At 34.0% G+C, this 26,425-nt stretch overlaps 1 protein-coding gene across 1 annotated transcript; it reads right to left on the bottom strand.

The window, feature by feature from the left end:
- Window positions 1–177: 177 nt before the first annotated feature.
- LOC132269055 (uncharacterized protein At1g03900-like) lies at window positions 178–3,185 on the bottom strand. Its single transcript, XM_059770064.1, has 3 exons — window positions 2,330–3,185; window positions 842–1,129; window positions 178–378 (listed from the first exon to the last, which is right to left on the bottom strand). Exons 1-3 carry the CDS (start codon window positions 2,810–2,812, stop codon window positions 310–312), a joined length of 840 nt encoding a protein of 279 aa, XP_059626047.1. The 5' UTR covers window positions 2,813–3,185; the 3' UTR covers window positions 178–309.
- Window positions 3,186–26,425: the final 23,240 nt, after the last annotated feature.

Raw genomic sequence — 26,425 nt, 5'->3', positions numbered from 1 at the left:
ATACAAGCTGCACATAAGAATGTGACAATATGCATCAGCCTTGCAAAAACCAGAAAGGAAAAGCAGCATGCATTTGGCATCATCCAACCAAAAACCAGAAAGATTTTTTATTTTTATTTTTATTTTTTTTATTAAACAATAATAAAAATTAGAAATTCAAAAAGAAGCATATCAACATTTTCCAAGAAACATTATTTTTTCAGAAATGGTATTAGATACCTCAAGTTTCTTTGATTCTCATTGATTTCCCTTTTTGTCTATTCAACATAACAACAAATAAATATCTCAATCATATCACACTCCCCACAATCAAAATGCTGCCCACCCAGCTGCATTCGACTTGGTTGATCCTGATCCAGTTGTGGAAGGAAGATTTCTCTGCAGATAAACAACAACCGTAACTGAACTAAACATATTCACTTACAAATGCAAGAACTTTTAATATAGATCAGGATTCAGGAAATTAGGGTTCTAACTAGCGGCAGCAGGGCATGTCATTGCGGTACTAATGTCACAGGTCAACAGCCTATGACATTCTTATAGGGTTCTAACTAGCAGCAGCAGTAAAACAACATACTATTAAATACCGAAAGTTGCTCTATTCTACTATCTAGTCCCATATTGAGGTTTACTACCTAAATACACAGGAACACAAAGAACACAATCTCCAAAATCAGAGGAAAAAACAACAAAAAAAAAAGTAGAAGTAAATAAATATAGAAAAGGGAGACCACCTGAAGTTGCCTTTAAACAGCATAGGAACTTAAGTTTTAACTTTCAAAACATGCAAAATAACCCGCCTAAACAAGAACAGAACTAAGAAGAGAAAATAAAGGAATACCTCAAGTTGAGAAAGCTCGGAGAAAGGATCCGTAGAGTGCCTCACACTTTCCTTAGGTCCCTTGAGAGCAACACCATGGTTGGCAGAAGAAATCCGAGCAGCAGCAGGATCATTGGGTGGAGGTGGGAGAGGAGTCCTAATTTTCCCAGCTCCAGTAGGTGGAGGTGCAAGACCCAGTGCTTTTGGCTTTCCAGTTCCAGAAAGCCCCCCCGACAACCCAGCAGCTGAAAGCATGCCAGTTCCACCAGATGGTTTGTTCTTCACATTTATCCGGATGGTTTCCCCTTCCTATTGCCAAATAATTACAAAGTCATTTCCATCAAGAAGGAGAACAAAGGCAACAGTCTAATCACATATAATATGACTGAAAACCAGAGTGAACAAGCTTTTATTTGAGAACAGAGAAAAATAAACCAAACAATGTGTGAAGGGTATTATCCCACTCGCGTCCATGAATGTAAAAAATAAGACATTAATACTTAATATAACTAACATATATGGTGCACCATTTGTGAACTTACAAAGTAAGCAGGTTGCATATAATTTTTCATAAGTCATCCATGCCCCCAACTGGGAATTGAACCTTGCCCCTATCACCGGCAAGTGACACCCCACAAAGTAGAAATCCAGTTGTGTAACTCCACAAACTTTATTTATTTATTTATAAGTGGCGTAACTTCTTTTCTTTTTTTTTTATAAGTGGGGTGACTTCACAAACATTTCTTGTCATCTACTGTATTTAGTGAAGCTCCATTCAAACCCCAAATGATTTGGACAACAAACAGAGAGGAAATTAGAGATTCACTTCTCCAAAAGGGGCAACTTTTGTAAATTTTCCATTTCATTATATGATTGATTAATAATTCCTTTAAGAGGCTAACTACCATAAATTGTTATTCACAAGCGTCTAGAATCTATTTGGGTCATAATTCTAGGCCTCATATTATGTAGAATGAAACCAGAGTGTATCAAGCACTTCATTATAATGTTATTGTCCTTATTAGCTGAGAAAATCAAGAAAACATATTTTCTTTTCTTTTCTTTTTTCCCTGAATAAGGGAACTTGTATCCAATTGAACACAAATCATCATTGTAATTTGCCAATCTCACTTTTAATTTACACTATTTTGCAGTCGAACTGCTATCACTTTCAAGTCAAATGACCATTAATTGACATTAAAAATCTCATCTTATCATACCAATGACAAGTATGCAACGACTTAATCCGAAAGAGCAACTTTTTTTCTTAAATGCAGAATTCCAAATGATATTCTGGAAATTTTCAATTATGCACCCCAAAGTCAATTCCAATTACAATCTCGAACTCGTTTGACAAATATAGATAAGTACCCAAAGCAACATCAACATAACATACATAACTCCATGCATTTGATCCTAAATTAGTCTTTTACCACTTAGAATATAGACATTGTGTGTATCAATCAATAACACATGCTATAAAATTTGTTAAAATATACACATTGTTACCTTCAATCTGTGATTCACCGCCGGATGAATATCGATGTGACTATCGTCGCTTGCTTCGCCGGCTTCCTTCTCGTGCTCTCTCTTCACATACTTCTCGTGATCCGACAACGCCACATTGAAATCAAACGCCTCATTCCGCTCTGCAAACCCTAATCCAATAAACGCGTGCTTGCCCGTCCCGTCCTCGATCTTCAACACGAAGTACCGAGACGAGTCGAGCGCCGGCTCCACCGAGTTGTCTCTCTGACCGGGGTGTACGAAGCACGCCGCAAAGAGCTCGGCGGAGTTCGGATCCTCCAACCGGATCTCGCAACGGTCCTTGCACGACACGACCCGGAGGCGACCCGACCAAATCCTGTCCGATTGAAGCCACTCGCCGCATTTGTACCCACCGCTCGTGGATCGAGGTGGGATTTTGAATACGGAGACTTCACGAACCACCAATAATGTGTGCTCGAACGATTCCTCTTCCTCGAACGACATCGTTATCTATCGGCAATGTGGGTTGTGTGGTTTGCGAATTGGCTGAATTAGAGGAAAGATTTGGGGTTTGTTGATTTCAAAATTAGGGTTTGTTTGTTTCGCAGAGATGGAGTGATTTGAGAGCGAAGCAAGCCCTGATTTTGGGGCTTGCAGAGAGGTAGAGGAGGTTGGGAAATTAAATTGAATTAGGCGTTGAGAGTGACGAGGAGGATGTGGACCTGGGATTGAAGAAGATTATGGTGGGGTGGGAGAGAGGGAGGTATCAATGAGTTGCGTTGCAGAGACGTACGTGTTGGAAGCGTGTTACTGTGTGGGCATTTGGCAAAGACAGAGAGAGTCGCAGGTTCATTGACAATTGGATCGGTTTGGAGTGGATTTGGATTGGGTCAGGGGGGCGAGTTGGGCTGTGATAGGTGGATGGATCTGAAACAAATATTATTAACAGGTCACAAATACGTTGCGTAATTGCAACGGATTTTACCCAAGACATGATAGTTTCCTACGTTCTATCTACTGTAATTTGATGCCGAGCCCCAAAACAAGTACTGATCGTACTAAACAAATGAAGAGGGTGTATATATAGACTAATTATGAGCCATAATTTTTTCGTTACGCTGAGGTGGACTTATTAGTATGATTTGACTACATTAATCTTAGTATATTTTTTATATTATGTATTTGAAATTAAAAAAAATATATACAATATAAGTTTTAACTGAACTTTTTTTAATTTTAAATTCAAAGTGTCGTGTTCTTAAACATGACATAGCATAATAGATTTTGTATTAATTGAATTCATCTTGAAAAATAAATATTTGATTTTTTTTTTAAACGGTATAAAAATAATATGTGGTCTAATGATGATACAATGACAGATTAGTTAACAATAGATTGCTCTTAATAAATAAGAAGTCAAATATTGTTGGTTATTTATTTATAGCATGTTGTATTAACATTGGCATAATGATATAGAAGAAGATATAATAACTACTTTGGAAATCAAAGAAGATAAACATATATTTTCCTCGGTACAGTACTACATTTCTTAACCAACCTTTGGCTCAACTACCTTTGCTGATTAGTTAATTAATGGATGAATGTAATGATCTGCATATCAATTTTACCTTTAACATTATTACACAATATGAAGTTTATTCTAAACTAGGTTTTTTTTTTTTTTTTAAAGTTAAATTTAACATTGAAATTGAAGAAAAGATACAGCCTAAAAGTTAGCCCTATGCTAACTCATTTAAGCTATACAAACACAGCCCAGAGGGCCCAATGGGAAGAATCAACAATGTATACATACAGAGCAGCCCAACAATAGTGATGTGTGAAATTAATCAACACAACAATCCGGTGATCAGGGAGCTAATATCCAGCAGTGGTGAAGAGATTCAGCAATTCCAGTCTGGTGGTTTTGCAGGTGGACGAATCACTGCTTCAGGTATATTCCATTCCAAAGCAATTCTGGTGGTGTGAAGTGAATCAGTGATTGTAGAGGAAAATAACTTTGCTCGAACTATCTTCAAGAATTGGTGAAGGAGTGAATTTGCACTGAGTGTTCTCTTTTTGAAGATTCAGTTGTTCCTCTCAGTCCAAATATGATAGACGAGCTGCTAGTCCCAACTTGGATATTGCAGTGCTATTGATAGCTGAATTCCCCCTCCAATGATGAGATGCCCAAACAATAAATTCTGCCCAAGAGGATGGTTGAATGTAGAATCCACATCTTGCTTGTAAAAAGCCCCACAAGGGTTTGACAAATGTACAAGAAACGAATAGATGATCATGTGTTTCATCTTCAGTGTTGCAAAGAATACACAATGTTGAGTTGATGTGTGTTGTACACCTTCCGTTGAGTGTTGGTAGTTTGTGTTGTATGGCAACCTAAAGTGTGAAAGACTGTTTTGGAATGGAAGTTTGGACCAGACCAGGTGAGGCCAAAGAAGGGTAGGGTGTTGCTAGTTAAAGTTTTTCATTGTCTTTGAGATAGAGAACTGAGTGGAGTTAGATGGGATCCAAAAGAATTTATCTTTGTTATTGGGCTTTGGGTTAGATAATGAGTCAATGTTTTGTAGTTGTGGTAGGAGGTTAAAGATGGCTGTTGGAAAAGACCAGTGTTGGAGGTGATGAATGAGTTGCATTTTGTCATGTTTCCAAACTCCATTCCAGCAATTTGTTGTGGTTGAACAAAGTGGTGAAGTGGTCCAAGAGAACTCCAATTGTCGAACCAAAAATTGGCTGAGGTTCCATCATCAATTTCTAACTTGACAAGGGGAGAAATTGTTTCTCTGAGGCCAATAAGCCTTCTCCAACTCCATGAGCACTGACCTGGAACTTTGACATCCCAAATACTTCTACTTTTGAGAAGATAGGTGTGAATCCATTTGACCCATAGCATGTCCTTTGAGCTATAAATGTGCCAAAAATGTTTCATAATAGCACTCTCATTACATGTTTGCAGATTTGGTAGACCAAGACCCCCAACCCTTTTAAGAAGGCAGCGTGTGTTCCGAGCAACTTTGGCACATGTCTTTTTCAATGTTAGACCAGACCACAAGAAAGCACCAAAGATACTCTCAAGTTCATGTATAATGCTCATTGGTAAGATGAATTTAGAGCTCTAATACATCTGAGTTGAGAAAATAACAGCTCTAATAAGCTGTAGTCTACCTGCAAATGAGAGATTTTTGCTTGTCCAATGTGCAATTCTAGATGTTACTTTATCAATTAAGGTTCTGCAATCATTAGCTTTGAGTATAGTAGTAACCAATAGTACTCCCAGATACCTCATAGGAAGATTTCCTTTTTCAAATCCAAGAAAATCAAAGATGGCAGACACCATTTGAGGGGTTAGACCAGATATGAAAACATGACTTTTGCTGTGGTTGATTTGTAGACCAGATAAAGTGTGGAATTTTTCAATGGCAGTTAACAATGTGTGCAGAGTTGGAATGCTACCATGTGAGAATCATGTGATACCCCTCGATTCTACAGCCACGGGTGATCAAGTCCGAGCACAGATTCGAGAGATATCAAACAATTAATATATAATTAAGCACATAATACAAACCGAATTAATAAGAAATAAATAATAAAGCAAAAAAGAATTCTAATTAAAAATCCTCAAAATAATAATGTTAAAATCCATTAATCCATAACCTCCAAAGTAACTCCATTAATTAACAACTCGGAAATCCCTCAAGTGGATCCTTGATAAAATCCTAAACTGGAAAGGAAATAAGCAAAATCAAAATCCCAAGCTAAATAAAGAAGTAGTCCTACATAGTCGGAGGAATGAATGTATGTATCTGCTCTGCACGACCAAACTCTAACCCTGGAACTGATGAGCACCTGAAAAATAAGAGAGTGGGTCAAGCCCACATGCAAGTCCTATTCTACTACGATCCATATAAAAACCCAATACGCAGATACATCCTAAATAGCTCAACAATATCTAGAGTAGTTCATATATGTATAAGTACACACTATAGGATGCTCGTTAGTCCAATAGGTCTGTCTCAGCCTGAGTAGAGATACCATGCAAATCGCACATAATGTGGTCATATGTACCTAGACCTACCAAGGAACAACACTTATGTCCAGTTATCCATCCTAGGTGATATACGCACCCTAACCATGGTCCTGAGACTCAAGCTCATATCATGGCACCATAATGATATATATATAAAGTCCGTATACTCCTAATATAAAATATCATCCATCTGGTATAGTGGTCTGATATATGTATAACAATCTATCCAGAAACTAAAATAGGTCATTCAATTATTTTATTGATATGACACAAATATGAGTAGGACTTACCCTTTATAGTTAATCCAAACTTCAATCCAGATTAGGTAGGACTTAATGTTTGAATTAATCCTTACCTAGTATGCCATTGTCCCATACCGGTGCATACAATCCTCCGGCCAACATAGTTGACAAACAGTAATAAACACCCATCAACCAAACTCCAAAATAAGCATAAGTACAGTTTAACATGTGTATGACCAAATTATGCATCCAATATAAGATTTAGAAATCCTATTCCAGTCCTTTAAATTGATAAGTAAGGCTAAGAAATTAACTCATCCAAACAATACCATAACTGATGCAATATACAATAGATTTAAACATCAGTTAATCCCATCTAAGCATACATATTTTTTTTTTTAGATAAACAACTATATGCTTATAACACAGCTGAGACATGATTAACAATTTTAGATCATGCAGAGAAACCAAGTTGCTAAAACAGTAGGCAATATAAGTTAATTATCCAACCTTACACATACAGGTTCATTGTTTAACCTTATGTTATTTCAGTCTTCTATATCTTAATATAAACATGTTTTCCAATAGTTTTTACATCTCTGTAACAATTATATACCTCATCCATAGCCACTGAAACAACTTAGAAAACTCCCTACAGGCCAAACCGAACTCAGAACCACGAAAAACCAAAAAATAGAAGAAGGAGCCGCCTCCCCCAAACAAAAGAGCCGTCTCTTCCCTTGGTGGAGCCGGCTCCACCCTTGTGGTGAGCCGGCTCTCCGGTGATGCCTAACGTGTTCATCTTCTTCGCCTCCGGCGAAGTTCAAAGCCTCTGTAATGTTTTTATTACTTGTTCTATGGTTCAATCTCAGTCCCATATTAATCCTAAACCATTAATATACAACCATGATACGAATTGAACACAACTTTTGAAAACAACGGTAGCAGAAATTTAATTAGAAAGTTTAAGCAATTCATAACAGATTAATTCAGTGAAATTAAATACTGTTTAAACATACATAAAAAATGTGTTTTAACATTAGTTTAATTCCTAGAGCCTACCTAGGCATGCACAGATCACAAGTTTAAGGGAAAGAGTAGAACAGAGACTTGCCTTCAGTTTCAGTTTTGAAACTCTAAACCACCATCTCTGTAATTTCTGACCACTTCCCAGTCAACCGTTTTACTCCTCTGTTGCTCTTGGTTCAACCCAAAAGCACTTCGTCCCGTCCTCCTTGAACCTCTCCGTCTATCTCTCAAAATCCCTCTCTGCCTCTCAATATCCTCTATTCGTGGTTTTAGTTGTAAATCCTAGACAAAACCCATATAATAATATATATATGTACAAATGTCTCTAAACCCTGGTCCATTTAGAATTAAAGATTGAAAACCCTAATTACATTCTAGTCGACCTCCACGTGAATCCTAAAAGAAAACTAAAACCTAATTTAAATATTAACTAAACCGCAATGTCACGTATATAAGTTACTAACTAATTACAATTAATTTAATTATAGAAAAACCAACATAAAATTCAACTAATTTAATCTCATTAAAACAGGTGAATTCTAAATAGAAAATACAACTAAACAATTAAAGAAAATAACACACAATAATTAAATAATTCAAATAAATCAAATAATAAATGCAAATAAACGATTAAACAAATAAAATTAACAATTAAACAAATAGAAATGCAATAAAATAAATATTAACATGCCGAGATTATCCTTTTAAAATTAGGGGTATTACAAACAATCTGCAAAAATGAAGTGGGACAGACCTAGTTCCTTACACCTCCAATGATATTTGAAGGTCATTTCAAAGATGAAGCTGGAAACAATTGAGGAAAAGCATTGCATTACAATTGTGAATAGGAAGGGTGAGAGGGGATCACCCTGCCTTAGGCCTTTAACACTTCTGAAGTGTCCGCACAGTTCACCATTGATTGATAATGAGAATGAGGGTGTAGAGACATATGACTTAATCCATATCAGAAAGGGAGGGGGAAACCTAAGTAGTTTAAGACTGTCAAAGAGAAATTCCCAGCATACAGTATCAAATGCTTTTTTGATATCAATCTTGATTGCATATCTTGGAGAAGAAGTTTACTTGTGGTAGCCATTTAGAAGTTATTGTGCAAGGAAAATGGAGTCATCAATGTGTCTGCCTTGAATGAAGGCTGACTGTGTAGGTCCAATGATATAAGGCAGTGTGGGTTTGAGTTTGTTAGCAAGGAGAGTGGATATGCATTTGTATAAGGTTGAGCAACATGAGATAGGCCTGAAGTCATTTGGACTTAAAGGATTAGATAATTTTGGAACCAATGCAATATAGGTTGTGTTGATTTCTTTAAGGATTTTACCCTTACTGAAAAACTCCTTAATTGCTTTGGTGACCTCATGACCAATGATTGACCAACTTTTCTTGAACAATAGGGCATTAAAGCCATCAGGCCCTAGAGCCTTGTCACTGTTTAAAGAGAACATGCATTGTCTAATCTCTTCATCAAAGGGAATAAAACAAAGGGATGGTAGGAAATGTGATGGTAAAGTTTGATGTATAAATGGGGATAGCTACTCAATACCTGGATAGGGATGAAGATTCATTCCCAATGTTGTTGTGAAGTGGTTAATCAGTTCAGCTTTGATTAGATTCTTAGTGTCCAGCAGTACACCAGATGAAGAAGTGAGGGATGTGATCTTGTTCCTGTTTTGTCTGGAACAATTGATTTGAAGAAGAATGAAGAATTTGAATCACCATCTTTGAGCCATTGGATTATAGATTTCTGCTTGTAGGATTTCTCTTCAGCTACACAAAGTTTGGTGTAGTTGGAGCTCAGTTGCTTCTCTTGAAATCTTAGTGAACTGTCGTCAGGTTTTGCATCCAGAGCAATTTGACATTTATCCAAGAGGTCCTTTGCATTTTGAACTTCAACCTTGATTGACCCAAAATCCTTGGAAAAGTTTTTCTTCAGGGATTTTAGTTTTGTAACCACTTGGTACATGGTACAGCCCCCCACATATTTAATCCAGAGTAAGTGAACAAGGGAAATAAAGTCATCATTATCAGCCCAGCAGTTGAAAAATCTAAATGGAATTTTCCTCAATGGCTTTGGGTTACCAAGCTTTGTGATCATAGAGGAATGGTCTAAGATGCCTTGTGGGAGGAATGATCAAGACCCTATCAAGCCTTTTTGAAATGTTTGACACACCAGGTTGCTTATTCATCCTACACAAATATTTGAAGTTAGTATCATATATGTACTATTTTATGTAGTTTTCAAATCTGGTTTATACAGATTGTAGATGTAGGTTCTTATTAAATAAAATTGATAAGATCAAAGCTATATCATAGTACCAAGTTTTTTAATCATTCATGGATAAGCACAAACCCACAATAGGACCCATTAGGAATTTTTTTTTTTTTTTTTTGTGTACTTAAAATTTTTGAGAAATTTATGAAGATGCTCCTACTAAAATCACAAAAATGAACCACTATATAAGTTTTCCCACCGCTTAATTTTCAGGGTTCGTCACTGTTCATGGACGTTGATAAGATCCTTCCCTTAGGATGACATAGACTTAAAGTAAGTTAATGACAAGCTTTCAAACGAGAAAAGGGTTATGGTGGATACCTAGATGAGGAATGGTGTAGTAATCGATGAAATGTTTCGATGAGTTGAAAATAAACATAGATCCGGAAATTCTCGAATAGGTCAACCTTTCAAACACGAGGGACTCTATTTGGGAGCTAAACCTCTTTCTACCTGATGGTTAATTTACCTAATCTATAATAAATTGAACATCTAACAGTGGCTCGAGGCAAACTAATGCCTCTATTTGAAACTATGATGATGGTTTGCATTAAATGTGAGTTTTATTCATCAATTAGCACATTTAATGGCCGCTTGGTTTTTATTCCCCTAGCTTGATTGTTAGGTATTAAGCATTCTATCTCCCTTGCCTAGACCATGTGTTGTAGCTCTTGATTTAATGTAAATAACTCACTCATTTTCTGATGAGGTGATTCCTTATAACTCAACCACTTAACCATTATTTCTCATATTCTCGAGTTTACAAAATGATGAAGGAAGGGTAGTTCAGACTTTTCCTTCCTCAGTTCCAAGCCTTTATGCCTCCTTTGTGTTAGTCGAGCTCTTCAAACGGTGGCTCGTTACTATTAAAATAAGTTGTCAATGCTAAACTAGTGGTAGGTTTACTTATGAACAACAGTATAATTAACACTTCAGGTTTTTATCCAAGAAATTTTAAAGGAACGACGTATCCAACAGGAACGGTGTTTCTCTATGACGAAGAAAGGAACGATAACGAGCCCTCTTACTCAGGGGCAGAGCTAGGGTGGGTCAGCAGGGTTATTCCCCCTCCCCAACATTCTTGACAATTTTATTTATACCCCTAAATATTAATTATTTTGTAAGTATTGCCTTTAACATTCATTAAAATTTTCAATTGGCCCTCCTACTTTTTTCAAAACACTTTTATATTGACCCAAAATAGAGAATTTGAAAATAAATTTAGTTTACGTCCCCTTAAAATTTAGTAATATTACTTGGATTCTTTTAACTATATTTTTAAAAGCTCAAATTTAAGAATTTTTACAATTGATGTATAAAATTTTCTAACTTTAATTACATAGAATGTGATACCCTCGGATTTCCGGATGCGGGTTGGCCTGGCCCACGCCCGAACGCGCAGGGATATCAAAAACAAATCGGCAATAATCGAACACATAATACAAATATGATAAAATAAGGATAAATAATTTGCTGAAAGAAAACTAAAAATAAGAATCCAAAATCCTCAGAATAAATTCTTATTAATAATAAAATCATTCTGATACAATTAATCATCCATTAATACAATTCGGGAATCCATAACGTGTGGACCCTTAAAAAAATCCAAAACTGAACGAATAACAATATTGACTGTCTACATGAAACATAAATGAATCTCCTAAATAAACTCGGAAGAGTGAAGTAGACTGATCCCTGCCAGCATGAACAATCATCTATACCTGAAGAATACCTGAAAAATAATGGTGGGTCAGGCTCACAACAAGTTCTACTCAACTACAATCTAAGCAGAGATCTGATACACGTATACACCCTAGTCAATCGATAATAACTAGTAGTCCGTATATATATATAGATACACACTAAGGGACTCTTACTGGACTACAAGGCGGTCTCAACCTGACTAGTAGGCAACATGCAAAACGCACCTGAAATGGACATGAGTACCTAGACCTAAAAGGGTACACCACTAACCATCATAACCAGTTATGCATCCTACTGCATATACGCACTCTAACCATGATCCTGAGACTCAAACTCATATCATGGCATCATAATCATATATATAATCCATCCTAATTCAGAACATAAAATAAACATCCGGTATGTCATCCAGTTGATTCAGCTGACCTACTGACCTGACATGAATATATGTAGGATTTAACATTTGTTTGTTAATCCATTCTGTTATATGAATAGGTAGGACTTAACGTTTTTAGTTAATCCGTCCCTAATATGTCATCGTCTCATACCGGTGCATATAATCCATATGATCCATAACTGATGCAGCATCCAAAGTAATACATCAAATAAATCCACAATTGATGCAATAATCTAAATACATCAAATAATCCATATAACATTCATATTAATTGCTAAGTTAATTTTAAGCAATTAAATCCTCCACTATTAACATGCAAATTCAATTATAATTTCATATTGATTAAATCCTTAGCATAATAAAAATCAGGTAAATAACTGAGCATATTATACTACTAATACATGATCAAAATCATATAATATCCATTTAAATTGATAGAAGAAATTTAAGCAATTAAATCATCAAATAACTATATGCAAATTTATATAAAATTTCATATTGTTCCAATCCTTAGCATATGCATGTAAATTATGCTTCCTGTGATTTAAACATGTCAATTAATATTATTTTAAACCCCCCATCATCAACCAACCATCACTGAAATCCCAAAAAACCTAAATAGTAGCTAAATTTCGAATCCCAGGTAAAGCACCAGGAGTAGAGCCGTCTCTACTCCAAGTAGAGCAGCCTCTATTTCTGCTATCCTCTGTCTTCTTCGTCTCCGGTGACTTTCGGACATTCTGATCGCAACTATTAATAGTCCTAAGCCTCTATTCTGTGTCCCAACAATCCCAGATACTTATATAAAGTCCATACACATCTAGATCACAAATTAAAACTAGATTTTATGTAAAGACAATCAACATCAAGAAAATTCAATTTCATTAATAAACTCCCTGTTTTAATCTGATTTAGCATGCATACGTTATCAATTTAATGTCCATTAAAACCTGGAATCTACCTAGGCATGTATATAACACGAATCTAAGGGAAGGAGATAGAACTAAAATTTGCCTCTAGGTTTCGAATTGAAACCTTCCCTTCTTCTTCCTTAGTTTTTCGGCGACCTTGGTTACTGTCGAACCCTCTCTGTTGCTCCTGGCTTTACCTACGAACAAACCCTCTTCCTTCCTCCTTAGGCCGGCCTACAATCCTTGGCCAAAACCCTAACTTCCTCTCTCGGGTTCTCTTCTCTCCTCTCTGTTATTTCTCTTTCTATAGGTATCATATAACTCACGCAATAAACCCAACTGTGATACCCCAGGATTTCCGGATGCGGGTTGGCCAGGCCCATGCCCGATTACCCAAGGAAATCAAACCAATTAGTAATAAACGAACACAGAATACAATTAAGATAAATATGAATAAATAAAATTGCTGAAAGAAAACTAAAATGAAAATCCAGAAACTGAAACCTCAGAATAAATTTTATAAATAAGAAACTATTCTGATACATTCAACTTCTACATTTCTAATACAACTCGGAATCCATCTGGTGGACCCCTTATAAAACTCAAACACTGAACAACAACAACTAAAGGAAATCCAATGCTAAACCATGAAGAAAACTCCTACGTCATTGGAAGAATGAGTGACAGTCTCTGCTCAGCACGAACAAGCTCTCGGACCTGGAACCGTCCGTTACCTGAAAAATAATAGTGGGTCAGGCCCACGAACAAATTCTATCCTAATTACAATCAAAACAGAGACCCGATACGCAGATACATCATAGACGTCTCAACCATATCTATATAGTTCGTACAAATATATATTTATACATATATATATATATATATATATATATATATATATCCACATTACAGGGCTCTCACTAGACTATGATGAGGGTCTCAACATGAATAGAAGGTAACATGCAAAACGCACCTGAGTAGGCATGACTACCTAAGCCTAACAGGGTATACCTCAACCAACATAGCCAGCTACGCTTCCTACTACATATACGCTCCCTAACCGTTGACTGTGAGACTAAAGCTCATATCACGGTACCATAATTAGATATATAAATTCCATCCAAATACAATGTTGTGTCGGTCAACTGTTCGTCGTCCAGACACTATATAATTATGATTTAAATGTTTTAATTAAATCCCTATTCTTCTTAACACAGAAATATAAATGTAATACCCTTAATTTTAAAAGGATAATCTCGGTATTTATTTATTTGTTTTAATTGTATTTTTAATTATTTAATTGATTATTTGACTAATTGCTTACGTGTTTAATTGAATTAGGTATTATTTGATTATTTGATTATGTGTCTATGTATTATTTGTATTTGTCTATGTGTTAATTGTTTAATTAGGTTATGTGCTTAAATGGTATTTTGATTAATTGTAAATTAAATGTTTTCTTTTCTTTTATTATTTTATTTTATTTTTCTTTTATGGTTATGGTTAGTAGTAATGGGCCAACCAATTGGGTCCCATGAATTACTTGGATAGGAGGTTGGATGTGTATGGATTATTACCCATGGATAATTGTGTATGTATATATATAGATATATATTATATACATATATAAAAAGGAAAGTAATTTATTAAGTACTTTTATGGTAATTTGGGTAGTAATATTTAATCTGATGTATATGTTTTATATTTAAATAACAAAAATATACATAGATTTGAGACGTGTTATGTTTTAATTTACTTTATAATATTATGGTAACTTAAGTATTATTGGATAATCCATTAATAAATAATGGAATGTGTATAATTTATTTATTTGATAAACATATACATAAATTATATACGTAACATATTTTACTTACCTTTTTAATATATATATAAAAGGGAAAGTAATTTATTAATTACTTATATGGTAACTTGGGTAGTAATATTTAATCTGATGTATATGTTTTATATTTAAATAATAAAAATATACATAGATTTGATACGTATTATGTTTTAAATTACTTTATAATATTATGGTAACTTAAGTATTATTGGATAATCATTTAATAAATAATATAATGTGTATAATTTATTTATTTAATAAACATATACATAAATTATATACGTAACATATTTTACTTACCTTTTTAATATTTTAATATATTTTTTTTAAGTTGACTTGGATTGGAAAAAGAGTTAGGGTTATTTTATTTAGCCTATAAATATATAGTTATAGGTTGTAAAAGGGGGTTAGAAATATTCACGTGATATATTCTAGAGAGAGTTAGAGAGGGAAGGAAGAAAAAAACCCTGTAGAGAGAAGATCAAGGAAGAAGAAGTTTAACTTTCGATCTGAAAGTTTAAAGCAAGTTCTTATTCTATCTCTTTCCCTTTGATTCGTGTTTCCGTACGTGCCTAAGAAATTTCAGGATTTATTAAACATATAAAATTAAATAATTATGCATGTTTAATTGGATTAGAACATAGGTTTTATGAAATTGGTTCATATCTGTTCTTGTATTATGAATTGATGAATGCATGATTTTGATTTGATTTCCGATGTGAATTTTTATATGTTTACATTATGTATTTTTCATATCTGTGGAATGATGGAACGTAGAAACATGTCTAGGATTCCTGAACATTAAATAGGAATTAGGTTTTGGTTGAAATAAATTTACATAGACTCAATCATAATGATACTTGCTATTTGAATGTTTTAAATAAACGAATGGATTTAATCTTTTAAAATGTTTTAGCAATTAAGATTAAATGTGTAGGATGAATTGGATATGGAGAATGCTTATTTGACGGTATAATAAAATATCATCATGTATAAGATTCAATTTGTGTAGGACATATGATATAGGAAGTTTAAATAAATAATAAGTCATTCCTATTTTGTGATAACTTGATATCATATTATCATAGTTATTTCTGGATTATTTAATGTATTTCCTTAATCGTTACATCAATTATTGAATTGTGTGATTTAATACACCGGTATGGGACGGTGGCATTCTAGGGACGGATTAACTTATCAGTTAAGTCCTACCTATTTTATATAAAGGAATGGATTAACTAAAATATTAAGTCCTACTTATATTCAAGTCAGGTCAGCTGAACAAGTTGAATGACTTATGGATGATTAATTTATTATATAAGGGAATGGATTAACTAAAATGTTAAATCCTACTTATATTTAAGTCAGGTCAGCTGAACAAGTTGAATGACTTATGGAGGATTAATTTATACTGAATAGGATGGTTACTAGATTATATATATATAAGTATGGTGCCATGATATGAGCTTGAGTCTCAGGATCAGTGGTTAGGGTGCGTATATCGCCAGGGATGTGTAGCTAGATATAGTGTAGTTGTGTACCCTGGTAAGTCTAGGTATTCATGCCCACTATATGTGCGTTTTGCATGTTGTCTACTATTCAGTTTGAGACAACCCTATAGTCTAATGAGGTTCCTTTAGTGTGTGTATATATATATATACGGACTACTAGTTACTGTTGGATTGACTAGGATGTATACGTGTATCGAATCTCTGCTTGGATTGTAGTAGAGTATAACTTGTTTGTGGGCCTGACCCACTATTATTTTTCAGCTGTTCGTCAGGAGTAGAGGTTGTTCGTGCTGAACGGGGATCAGTCTACTTCATTCTTCCGATGCTACATAGGAGTTCCTTTATGATTCAGTTTCCTGATTTAGATAGTTATTGCTGTCATTTGTTTAGTTTGGATTTTCTAGGGGTCCACACAGTATAGATTTTCTAGGGGTCCACACAGTATTTTGGAAGATCAGTTGTATCAGAAGAGTTTATTAATTAATGGAAATATATTTTGAGATTTATTATTAGATTATCATTTTAGTTTCTTATCAGAATTTTATTTATTCTTCTTTATTCTTTTGTACTCTATGTTCGTTTATTATCAATTTGTTTTGATATCCTTGGGTATTCGGACGTGGGCCTGGCCAACCCGCATTCAGAAATCTGGGGATATCACAATAAACAACCATCCAATATGTCGTTCAACTGTTTTAGTTGACAGGATATGAAACCATGTAGGATTTAACTGTTTTAGTTAATCCATTCTGTATGTATGAATGGGTAGGAATTAGCGTTTTGATCTAATTCGTTCCTCCATATGCCATCGTCTCATACCGATGCATATAATGCATATGATCTATAAATAATGCAACACTTTAAATAGTACATCAAATAAAATCCATATAATCCATATAGTTGATAAAAACGGAATTTCAACAGTTCATCAACTAAAAATCCATAATAATATCCATGTAATTGACGAGACAATGTTTAATCGTTCGCCAATTTAAAATCCAGAATCCATCCATGTAATTGATGAGACAAGATTTAATAGTTCATCAATTCAAAAAACATCCAAGTAATTGACAGAATATAATTTTTTAATTCTTCAATTAAAACCCAGACCAACATCCATGTAATTGACAAAAAATATGTAATTAATTCTTCAATTAAATCCAGGAGAAATATAACAGAATCTAATATGTATAAGACCCTATTATGCAACCAAAACAACTTCAAAAATCCTACTCCAGTTATTTAGGTTGCTAAAATAAATGTAAGCAACTAAATACTTTACAGTTGTGATACCCCTCGTTTCTAGAGCCACGGGTGATCAAGTCCGAGCACAGATCCGAGGGATACCAAACAATCAATATATAAACAAGCAAGAATAAAACTGAATTAAGAATAAGATAATAATGCACTGAAAGAAAACTAAAATAAAAATCCTCGAACCTTAAATAATAAATTAATATAATTTAAATCTATACAACTCGGGAATCCACCTAGTGGACCCCTAATTCCAAAACTTTAAATAAATTTATAGAATTAAAATCCAAAACCAAAATAAAAAGGAAATCTTATGTAACCGGAAGAGTGAGTGTCTGTATCTGCATCAACACGATCAAACTCTAAGCCTGGTACTGGCGAATACCTGAAAAATAGAAGTGGGTCAGGCCCACATGCAAGTTCCAATCTACTACAATCCGTACATAAACCCGATACGCAGATACATCCTTGATAGCTCGACAATATCTACCATAGTCCATATATATATATGCACACTATAGGATGCTCACTAACCTATAACATAGTTCAGCCTGGGTAGAAGGTGACCTATAAAATACGCTTTTCAGCAGTCAAGTACCTAGACTTACCAGGGAACATTAGCTATATCTAGCTACTCAACCTTTGCAATATACGCACCCTAACCGTGATCAAGAGACTCAAGCTCGTATCACGGTACCATAAATATATATATAAATTCTTCCCTAATGCAGAAAAATAAAACAAACATCTGTTATGTCGTTCAACTGTTTTAGTTAACAGGACATGCATCCATGTAGGATTTAACTTTTTTAGTTAATCCATTCCGTATGTATGGAGGGGTAGGACTTAGCTTTTTGATCTAATCCATCCCTGATATGTCACCGTCCCATACCGGTACATATAATGCAAATGATCCACCAGTGATGCACATTCATTAGAACATCAAGTATATCCATGAACCAGCATAATAGAAAACAGGTATTATTAAAATCCTATTGTGCATCCAGTATATGATTAGAATCATAAATCCTCCAAATAAACTGTTAAAGTACTGATAAACAATTTATATTATTCACATCCATACAGTTGATAAACAGCAATTGAAATAGTTCATCAATTAACATCCATAGCACGGTATAATGATTGTTAGAAGTAAAACCTGAGCACATTATGCTAGCATTCCCAAACCATCCTTTTCCATACTAGTTCATTAATATAACAAAGGTTAGTAACTAACTTCTCCTTAATCCTTGACGGCGTGTAAATTAGTAACTACATCATATGACATCTATTTAATCCTCCATCTTTAAACCTGTGCATGATCTTATGACACGCAGAAGTCCAATCCGCACCGTAAATAAAACCCTAATGGTGTTTCATATTACTCCAATTTAAATGGTAAAGCACAACTGGCACGTAACACCTCCTCAACTTCTGACAGCATGCGACTTAGGATTTAAAGCTCAAGCTATCTATAACCAGATCCTAGACCAACCTTTCCAGCCTTCATTAAGTTGTATATATAATTGATTCACCATTCCACACATAATTCCTTAGCAGTCCGTTTAAGTTCGCTAACATAAACTAGCAAATTAAACTCTCTTCCACAGCATGCCAATACAAAGTTTATGTTTCATGAATCCTCCAAAGATTATTACACTATTATATATTAATTATTTTTAGAGGCTTATATGTGAATTCTAATTATTTAGAACTCCCCTTCATTTTCCAGAAATTTCCTTTGGCCCCCTTAAGTCAGAAAGTCACTCGAAAACACCCGTAGGTGTTTTCCTTCAAGAGAGGCAGCTCCCCCCATCATGGGAGCTGTCTCTAAAGCACCTAGAGCCGGCTCCCCTACATGGAGAGCTGGCTCTCTCTCCATGGGAGCCGGCTTCCTTCATTAAGGAGCCGGCTCTCTCCTCGATAGCCTCCTCCCTCCTCCTCTGATCTTCCTCTCTGCTACTGGTGAACTCTAACCTTTAGTTCTGAATTTTTTTAAAGTTTCATGGTTCAATCAGAGTCTAAACAGCCCTAGGAACCCCTCATATTCAAGTGTAAACCAATTGACAAAAATCGAAACCAAACACAACATAGTTTATGCAAGAAACAGGTTTCAGTTTTTTTTTTTTAGACACAACAAAATTTACAGTCTGATAATCTGGTATCAAATTTTCGTTTTTAAGTTTCCAGTGTTCAATTATAGTCCAAACCATCCTAGAAACTCCTTGGATTCCTTACGAATTAATTTATAGAAGTTTAAAACCTTAATCAACATAGTTTTATGCAAGAACCAATTTCAGTGTTTTAAACCATAAACAGATTCTGATACGTTATGCGTCAACCATTAATTTTAAAAGTTGAATTAGTCCCTGGAGACTAAAAAGAATACACAGAACACAAGTTTACAGGAAAGAGAGAATGAAACTTGCCTCTAGGTTTCAGTTTGAAACCTTCAACCTTCGTCTGCAAATTCCGGCAAACTTAACACATTCCCTTCCTCCTTTGGTCACTGCCCCTTTTTCCTCTGTTTTGCCTTCTCAAAACTAATACGTGCATTCGGTTTTCTAACCCTAGCAGACTTATTTTGTTCAATATATATAGGCCTTCATTCTATATTTAACCTACTTTTAATTTTGACTAATTTACAAGTCGGCTAAATACTATCCATAAAAGAAAACCCTAACCCTAATCTATATCCATGACCATTTAAAATATAAACCAAATGAGTCACCCAAGCATAACTGTAAATAAAGCAAACAAAAATTAAATAAACAATTGACAAATGAATTATATAAACTAACCAACAATACACGTCAATTAAATCATACTAATAAAATAATTAAATTAAATCACACATAAACAATTCAACAATTAAATTAAATACACATAACTAATAAGTAAGCAACTAAGCAAATACACATAAAATAAAATTCCCCAAATAAAACAATCAATTCAAACAACTAAGTCATATAATCAAATAAAAATAAAATAAAACCAAAATGCAAAATTAAATTCCCATTTTGTCCTTTTGAAAACTAGGGGTATTACAACAGCCGTCAACCGTGTGCAACATTACTTAAAACTTTCACACGGTGAAAACCCTTAGCATATAGAGATAAATTATGCACTGTGGGTTCAATTACAGCATAATACCATGTTTAGAGTTCATGCTACAATCCGTTAAAATTTTAAAACAAGATTAAACAATTCAGTCATTCCTATCCATTAGCGGCGTGCAAAGTTGCTTATTTTTATACTGTTTATTCTATTTGTACTACGGATCAAATTATGCAATTAGAGAGTTTAAAATCCCATGAAGTTACTTTTAAAATTCCCATTCCAGTCCTTGAAACAAATTCAAAATCCCAAACACGTCTAAAACAGTGCCCAAAACTGTTCCAGAAATTGTCAAAACAAAGGAAAACAAGGGAGCCTGCTCTTTAAACAACAGAGCAGGCTCCAAGGATCATGGAGCCGGCTCCCTAGCCCTTGGAGCCGGCTCTGTAAAGGGGGGGAGCCGGCTCCCAACCTCCTGGAGCCGGCTCTCTCCCTCTTTGAGCAAATTGGTCCACTTCCTGCTTCTTTTTTAATCATCTGCCTTATCTCCGACCTTTTCCTGCCCTTCCGTTCCTCCTTAACACTGGTCATAACAGACTAATATATATCCAGTAGCATCTCCATGATTTGTTTACAACAGTTGGAACTCATACAACGATTAAAACAATACCAATTTGTTATGCCGTAAAAACAGACGACGAGCTTCCAAACTTGCAAGAATTATTTCAGACAAAAATTAAACATATATAGATGATTAATTCGACATATAATACGCATGCAAAAACTCAATTAATATTTAATTAACATCCTAGAGACCATCTAGGTATGCACAGAACACAGGTCAATGAGAAAGAGACAGAATAGAACTTGCCTGAGATTTTGATTCAAAACCTTGTCGTCGTCTTTCTAAGCTTTCCGACGACGTCCGTTCACTATCAACCTCCTGCTGTTCGACCTTCCCTCCTCCTAGGTCCGTCCTTTAATCCGCAGCCGAAACCCTAACGGCAAATCCCTCTTTTTTCCTTACAATCTCTCTCTCTCTGTTTTCTCTCTATAATACTGTACGTGCATAGGGTTCTAAAAACCCTTTTGAAGATGTACAACAGCATATATATAGGCACCAATCAAACTGTAATACCCCGTATTTTATTAAAGAGCTTAGTTTATTTAAATTCATTTATGTATAGATTTCTTTACCTATTATTGTGCATGCTACATTATTATATTAAGTTCATTTAATTGTGCATGTAAATTAATTGTGTATGTTAAAATAGTAAATTTATTCATTTAATTGTGCATGTATTATTATTAATAATTTTATTTGTTGGTTATGTTTATATTAAGCAATATTAGTTAATTAAAGTTTTATATTTGTGTTATAAAGTATTATTATGATTATAATGTATTCTTATGTAATAATAATAATAATAATAATGATTAATAATAATAATAATATAATAATAATAATAATTTATTAATAATAATATAATAATGATAATAGTGATAAATTAATCATAATAGTAATAATAAGAATAGTATTATTAAAACAAAGTTATGATGCCAACTTAGTCTTAAGATAGAATTTCCACTATCTTGGTTGAATGAGATGATTTCAAAGAGGACTTAGGGGCATGGCATTAAAGGAATGTGGTTAGGGAAGTTTAGGAATATTAATAATAATAATACTAATAATAATAGTAATAATCATAATAATAATCAAATGATCAAATGTCATGATGGGAACTTGACATAATGGTATCATTTTTGGTTAAGTCAATGTACTTGACTTGGATTGCATGCTTTAAGTAAATGTAGGTGGGAAGTTAGATGGTTAGTAAAATGATATTTGTAATATTTAAATTATATAAATTATTTATATATAGAAGTTAGCCCTTTGGTTGAGGATTCACGTAGGTTGAAGAAGGAAATAATAAAAGTGAGTTCTTGTATAAGACTGAAAGGAAGAGAGAGAAAGAAAGAAGCTTGGACCGATGTAGGGAATTTACCCGACGACGCGCAGACCGGCGGATTTATTTTAAATCCATAAGGCAAGTTATTATCTATTTTTCCCCTTTGAATTAATAAATTAATTGTTTAGTTTATTTATATTATTTTAGAGCATAGAGACCATGTAAGGAGTTTAATAAATTATGAATTTTAGTTTATTAAATTTGTGAAATTTTAATTATATAGGATGGTATATATTTATTTAATATCCTATGAAATTAATAATGGCTGAAAATAATTAAATAAGGCTTTAGGGATTTTTCTAGAATTTTTCGAGATTTTTCTGTAATTTCCGGCGAGGCTCCGGCGAGATTTCCGGCCACCGGCAACGAGGAAAGTGACCGGAGTGATCCCATGTGATGCGGCGCACAAGGCTTACTATGCGCGCGCATCAGTAACGGTTAGATTGGATTTTAAATCACAGATTGATTCGGTATAGCGCAGCACACAATATCATGGTGTACTCAAGTCAGGAGCCGTTGGATTAAGGGATGAGCCTTGGATCGATTCAATGTAGCGCACCCATAGCAAGGCAATGCAACCGGAGAACCAGGAAGCGACACGTCACCAAAGGACCATTGCGCGCGCGTGGCAGCGTGTGCGCGCGTGTGGGCGCGTGAGAGAGTGGGAAAACTTGGCGGCACGTGGGGAAGCTTAGGGCGGCGCGTGGGGGCGCGTGAAGGGCCTTTTCAGCTACTGGAAATTACCAGACTACCCCTAGGGCCATTTTTGTAAATTTCAGAATCTTAAACTTTGATTTTTAGGGCCTGTGTTGGTATTTACGGGTTTGACGGGCCACGAAATTATTATTTTATTACCTGTTAATTATTCTTATGGCCGATTAATCTTTTCTAAACATTTATTGGCTTGTTTACATTACGGATATGAATGTGATTTATTTAACGATATTGTTAAATATAAATAGTGTTATTATTTTATTAAATGGTATCAAACATTACTGTTAAATTAAATAACGCCATGGTTTTAGTCATATAAATTATCCATGATATCTTATGGGATGTTTATACTGTTAAATGATATATAAACCATGATTATTATGCTGTGTGCATTTCAGGAAATAAATGGACTGTTTAATTATGTCGCATTTATATTATATGGATGTGTTGCCATATAGAACCATGTGAGCTGGTTAATAAGTTTAGACTCATTTATACCTTATGCATTCGTTGTTATAGACAGATGTGTGGCTGTTGGGATATGTGGATTAATATTATTGACATGTGTTGCCTAATTGATATGCTCATTATATAGTATATGATGTTTATACTGTTAAATGATATATAAACCATGATTATTATGCTGTGTGCATTTCAGGAAATAAATGGACTGTTTAATTATGTCGCATTTATATTATATGGATGTGTTGCCATATAGAACTATGTGAGCTGGCTAATAAGTTTAGACTCATTTATACCTTATGCACTCGTTGCGATAGACAGATGTGTGGCTGTCAGGGTATGTGGTTTAATATTATTGGCATGTGTTGCCTAATTGACATACTCAGTATATTTATTAATATTATTGGTATGTGTTGCCTAATTGACGTACTCAGTATATTTAGTAATATTATTGGCATGTGTTGCCTAATTGATATGCTCAGTATATTCATCAGTATATTGAGAGGTGTTATCACTGTGTAGTTCGTTATAGTCTGTGTTGTCAGTATCGTGCACCATGTATAATAGCTGATTTCCTGGGTAGGGAAAGACGACACTTAACCACCTAGTGTGAGTCTAAGTGATCACCGTCTATTCTGGTTGAGGTCATATTATGCATTGGGTAGTTCCATTAGGATGTATACAGATATAGTACCCATCCGATTCAAAATGATTAATTTATTTGATTCTCTGATTTGGGTCATAGTAGAGAGGACTTGTTTGTGGGGTTGACCCACCATTGTTGTTATTTCAGGATACGGTCAGTACCCGTTCCAAGGTTGAGGCTAGCAGTGTGGGACCACCATCCGAATTCATCTACTCTTACGATCCAGTTCAGGGTAGAAGTTTTATGTATTACTAGTTTCAGTTTTTATTTACTTTTGACGTTGAACTCTCAGGATTTATATTTAGGGATCCTTGACATAGGATTTCCAAGTTGTAACGGAGTACTATATTAAATAAATGATGGATGGATGTTTTATTATTTAGTATTCCTTCCCTGTCTAAATTCTTTTATTATTATCATTTTGTATTCCATTCTTGTATATTGCCAATTGTTTTTGATATCCTTCGTTTTTCGTGTATAAGCCTGTTCAACTTATGCGTGGAAAATGTTGGGGGTGTCACACAAACCCTAAGCCCAATTTTAATCAGCGATGGAAAACCTAATTAATTCCCAGTCCAGTCGGCATGAAACATAAAAGACTAGAACTCTATTTTAACATTACAATTAGAAATACTACGTTAATCCAACTAATTCCATTTAAAAAGACTAATAAAACATTTAAACAATTAAAAACTAATCATTCAATTACAGGAAATAAAAATACAGTTAAAGAAACAATTAAACAAACAAAAATTCAATTAAAAAAAATAAAACAATGAATCAATTAATTAAAGTAAACATCCAAAATCAAATAATAATTGTTTCCATTTAATACCTATGTAAATAAAACACTTAATTACACATATAATCAAACAACTAGGTCAATAAAATATAAACATGAAATCACATTAAACACATAATCAATTAAGTAAATTAAAATGCACCTAAAACAATTAATTAAATTTCAATTATATCCCTTTGAAAATTAGGGGTATTACACCAGCCACCTCCTCTACAGATTTAAATATATATATATAGGTAGTATGATTTAACCCTGATCCTATGTGTAACATAAGTTTGTACAAAGGAAAAGAAAACAAAATAAAATAAAAGTAAGAATACGTATATATTTATATGTCTGTACGTGATATATATATAAATATACTATATAATATAATTATATATATATAACTTACTATTCTTATACTAATATTATTACCATTAATAATAATAATAATACTATATCCTTATTATACATATATACACAAATATATATATATATATATATATATATATATATATATATACAACTCTCCCTATAAGGGTACATATCCGTACTCATAAAAACTCTTTTCCAAGTAGTCCATGTGACTCAAGTGAGTGGTTCATTATTACTATCAAAATTCATCCTTTTAAAAAAATATAAAATAAAATAAAACATAAAATAATTAAATCATAACAAATAATTACAATTAAACCACACCCATACAACACCCAATTAATCAAAACCCTAGCACCCAACTAAATCAAATAAACAATTAAAACAAATAAACATATAACATGAAGCCACATAAACACATAGTCACGTAAACACATAAAGTACAATAAAATAAATAATGAAATCCCTTTTATATCCTTTTAAAAACTAGGGGTATTACATAGAACAAGCTCACTCCCAACCTCGAATTTCTAGCTCCGCCCTTGCTCTTACTTAAATATAGGTTATTGGTACTTTTTGTGGCCATGTAGTAACAATATTAAAAATGGTAGATGACTCTCAACATGGCTTAACAATCTACACATACACACGTGTGCATTTCTTTATTTGAGTGGTGTTGTGTTTGTTGAGTCGAATTTGTTGATGCAAAATTGTTTTGTCCTTGAATCGTCAAAAATGACTTGATACAAATAGCTTTATTTTTAAATTTATTAATAAAATGATGTCCATTGTACTTTACTTGTTTTTTATTTAACAAAACGAATTAAATAGTCAGGTAGCATGGACATGAATACACCATATGAATACATGGACACCTAAATTTTTAACA

Source organism: Cornus florida, unplaced genomic scaffold, assembly GCF_030987335.1.
Source record: "Cornus florida cultivar Cherokee Brave unplaced genomic scaffold, ASM3098733v1 CherokeeBrave_3.0.0_Hap2_Chr08, whole genome shotgun sequence".
NCBI classification, from domain to species: domain Eukaryota; kingdom Viridiplantae; phylum Streptophyta; class Magnoliopsida; order Cornales; family Cornaceae; genus Cornus; species Cornus florida.
The sequence above is the reverse complement of the archived record's forward strand: the minus strand, read 5'-3'. Positions and strand labels throughout refer to the sequence as shown.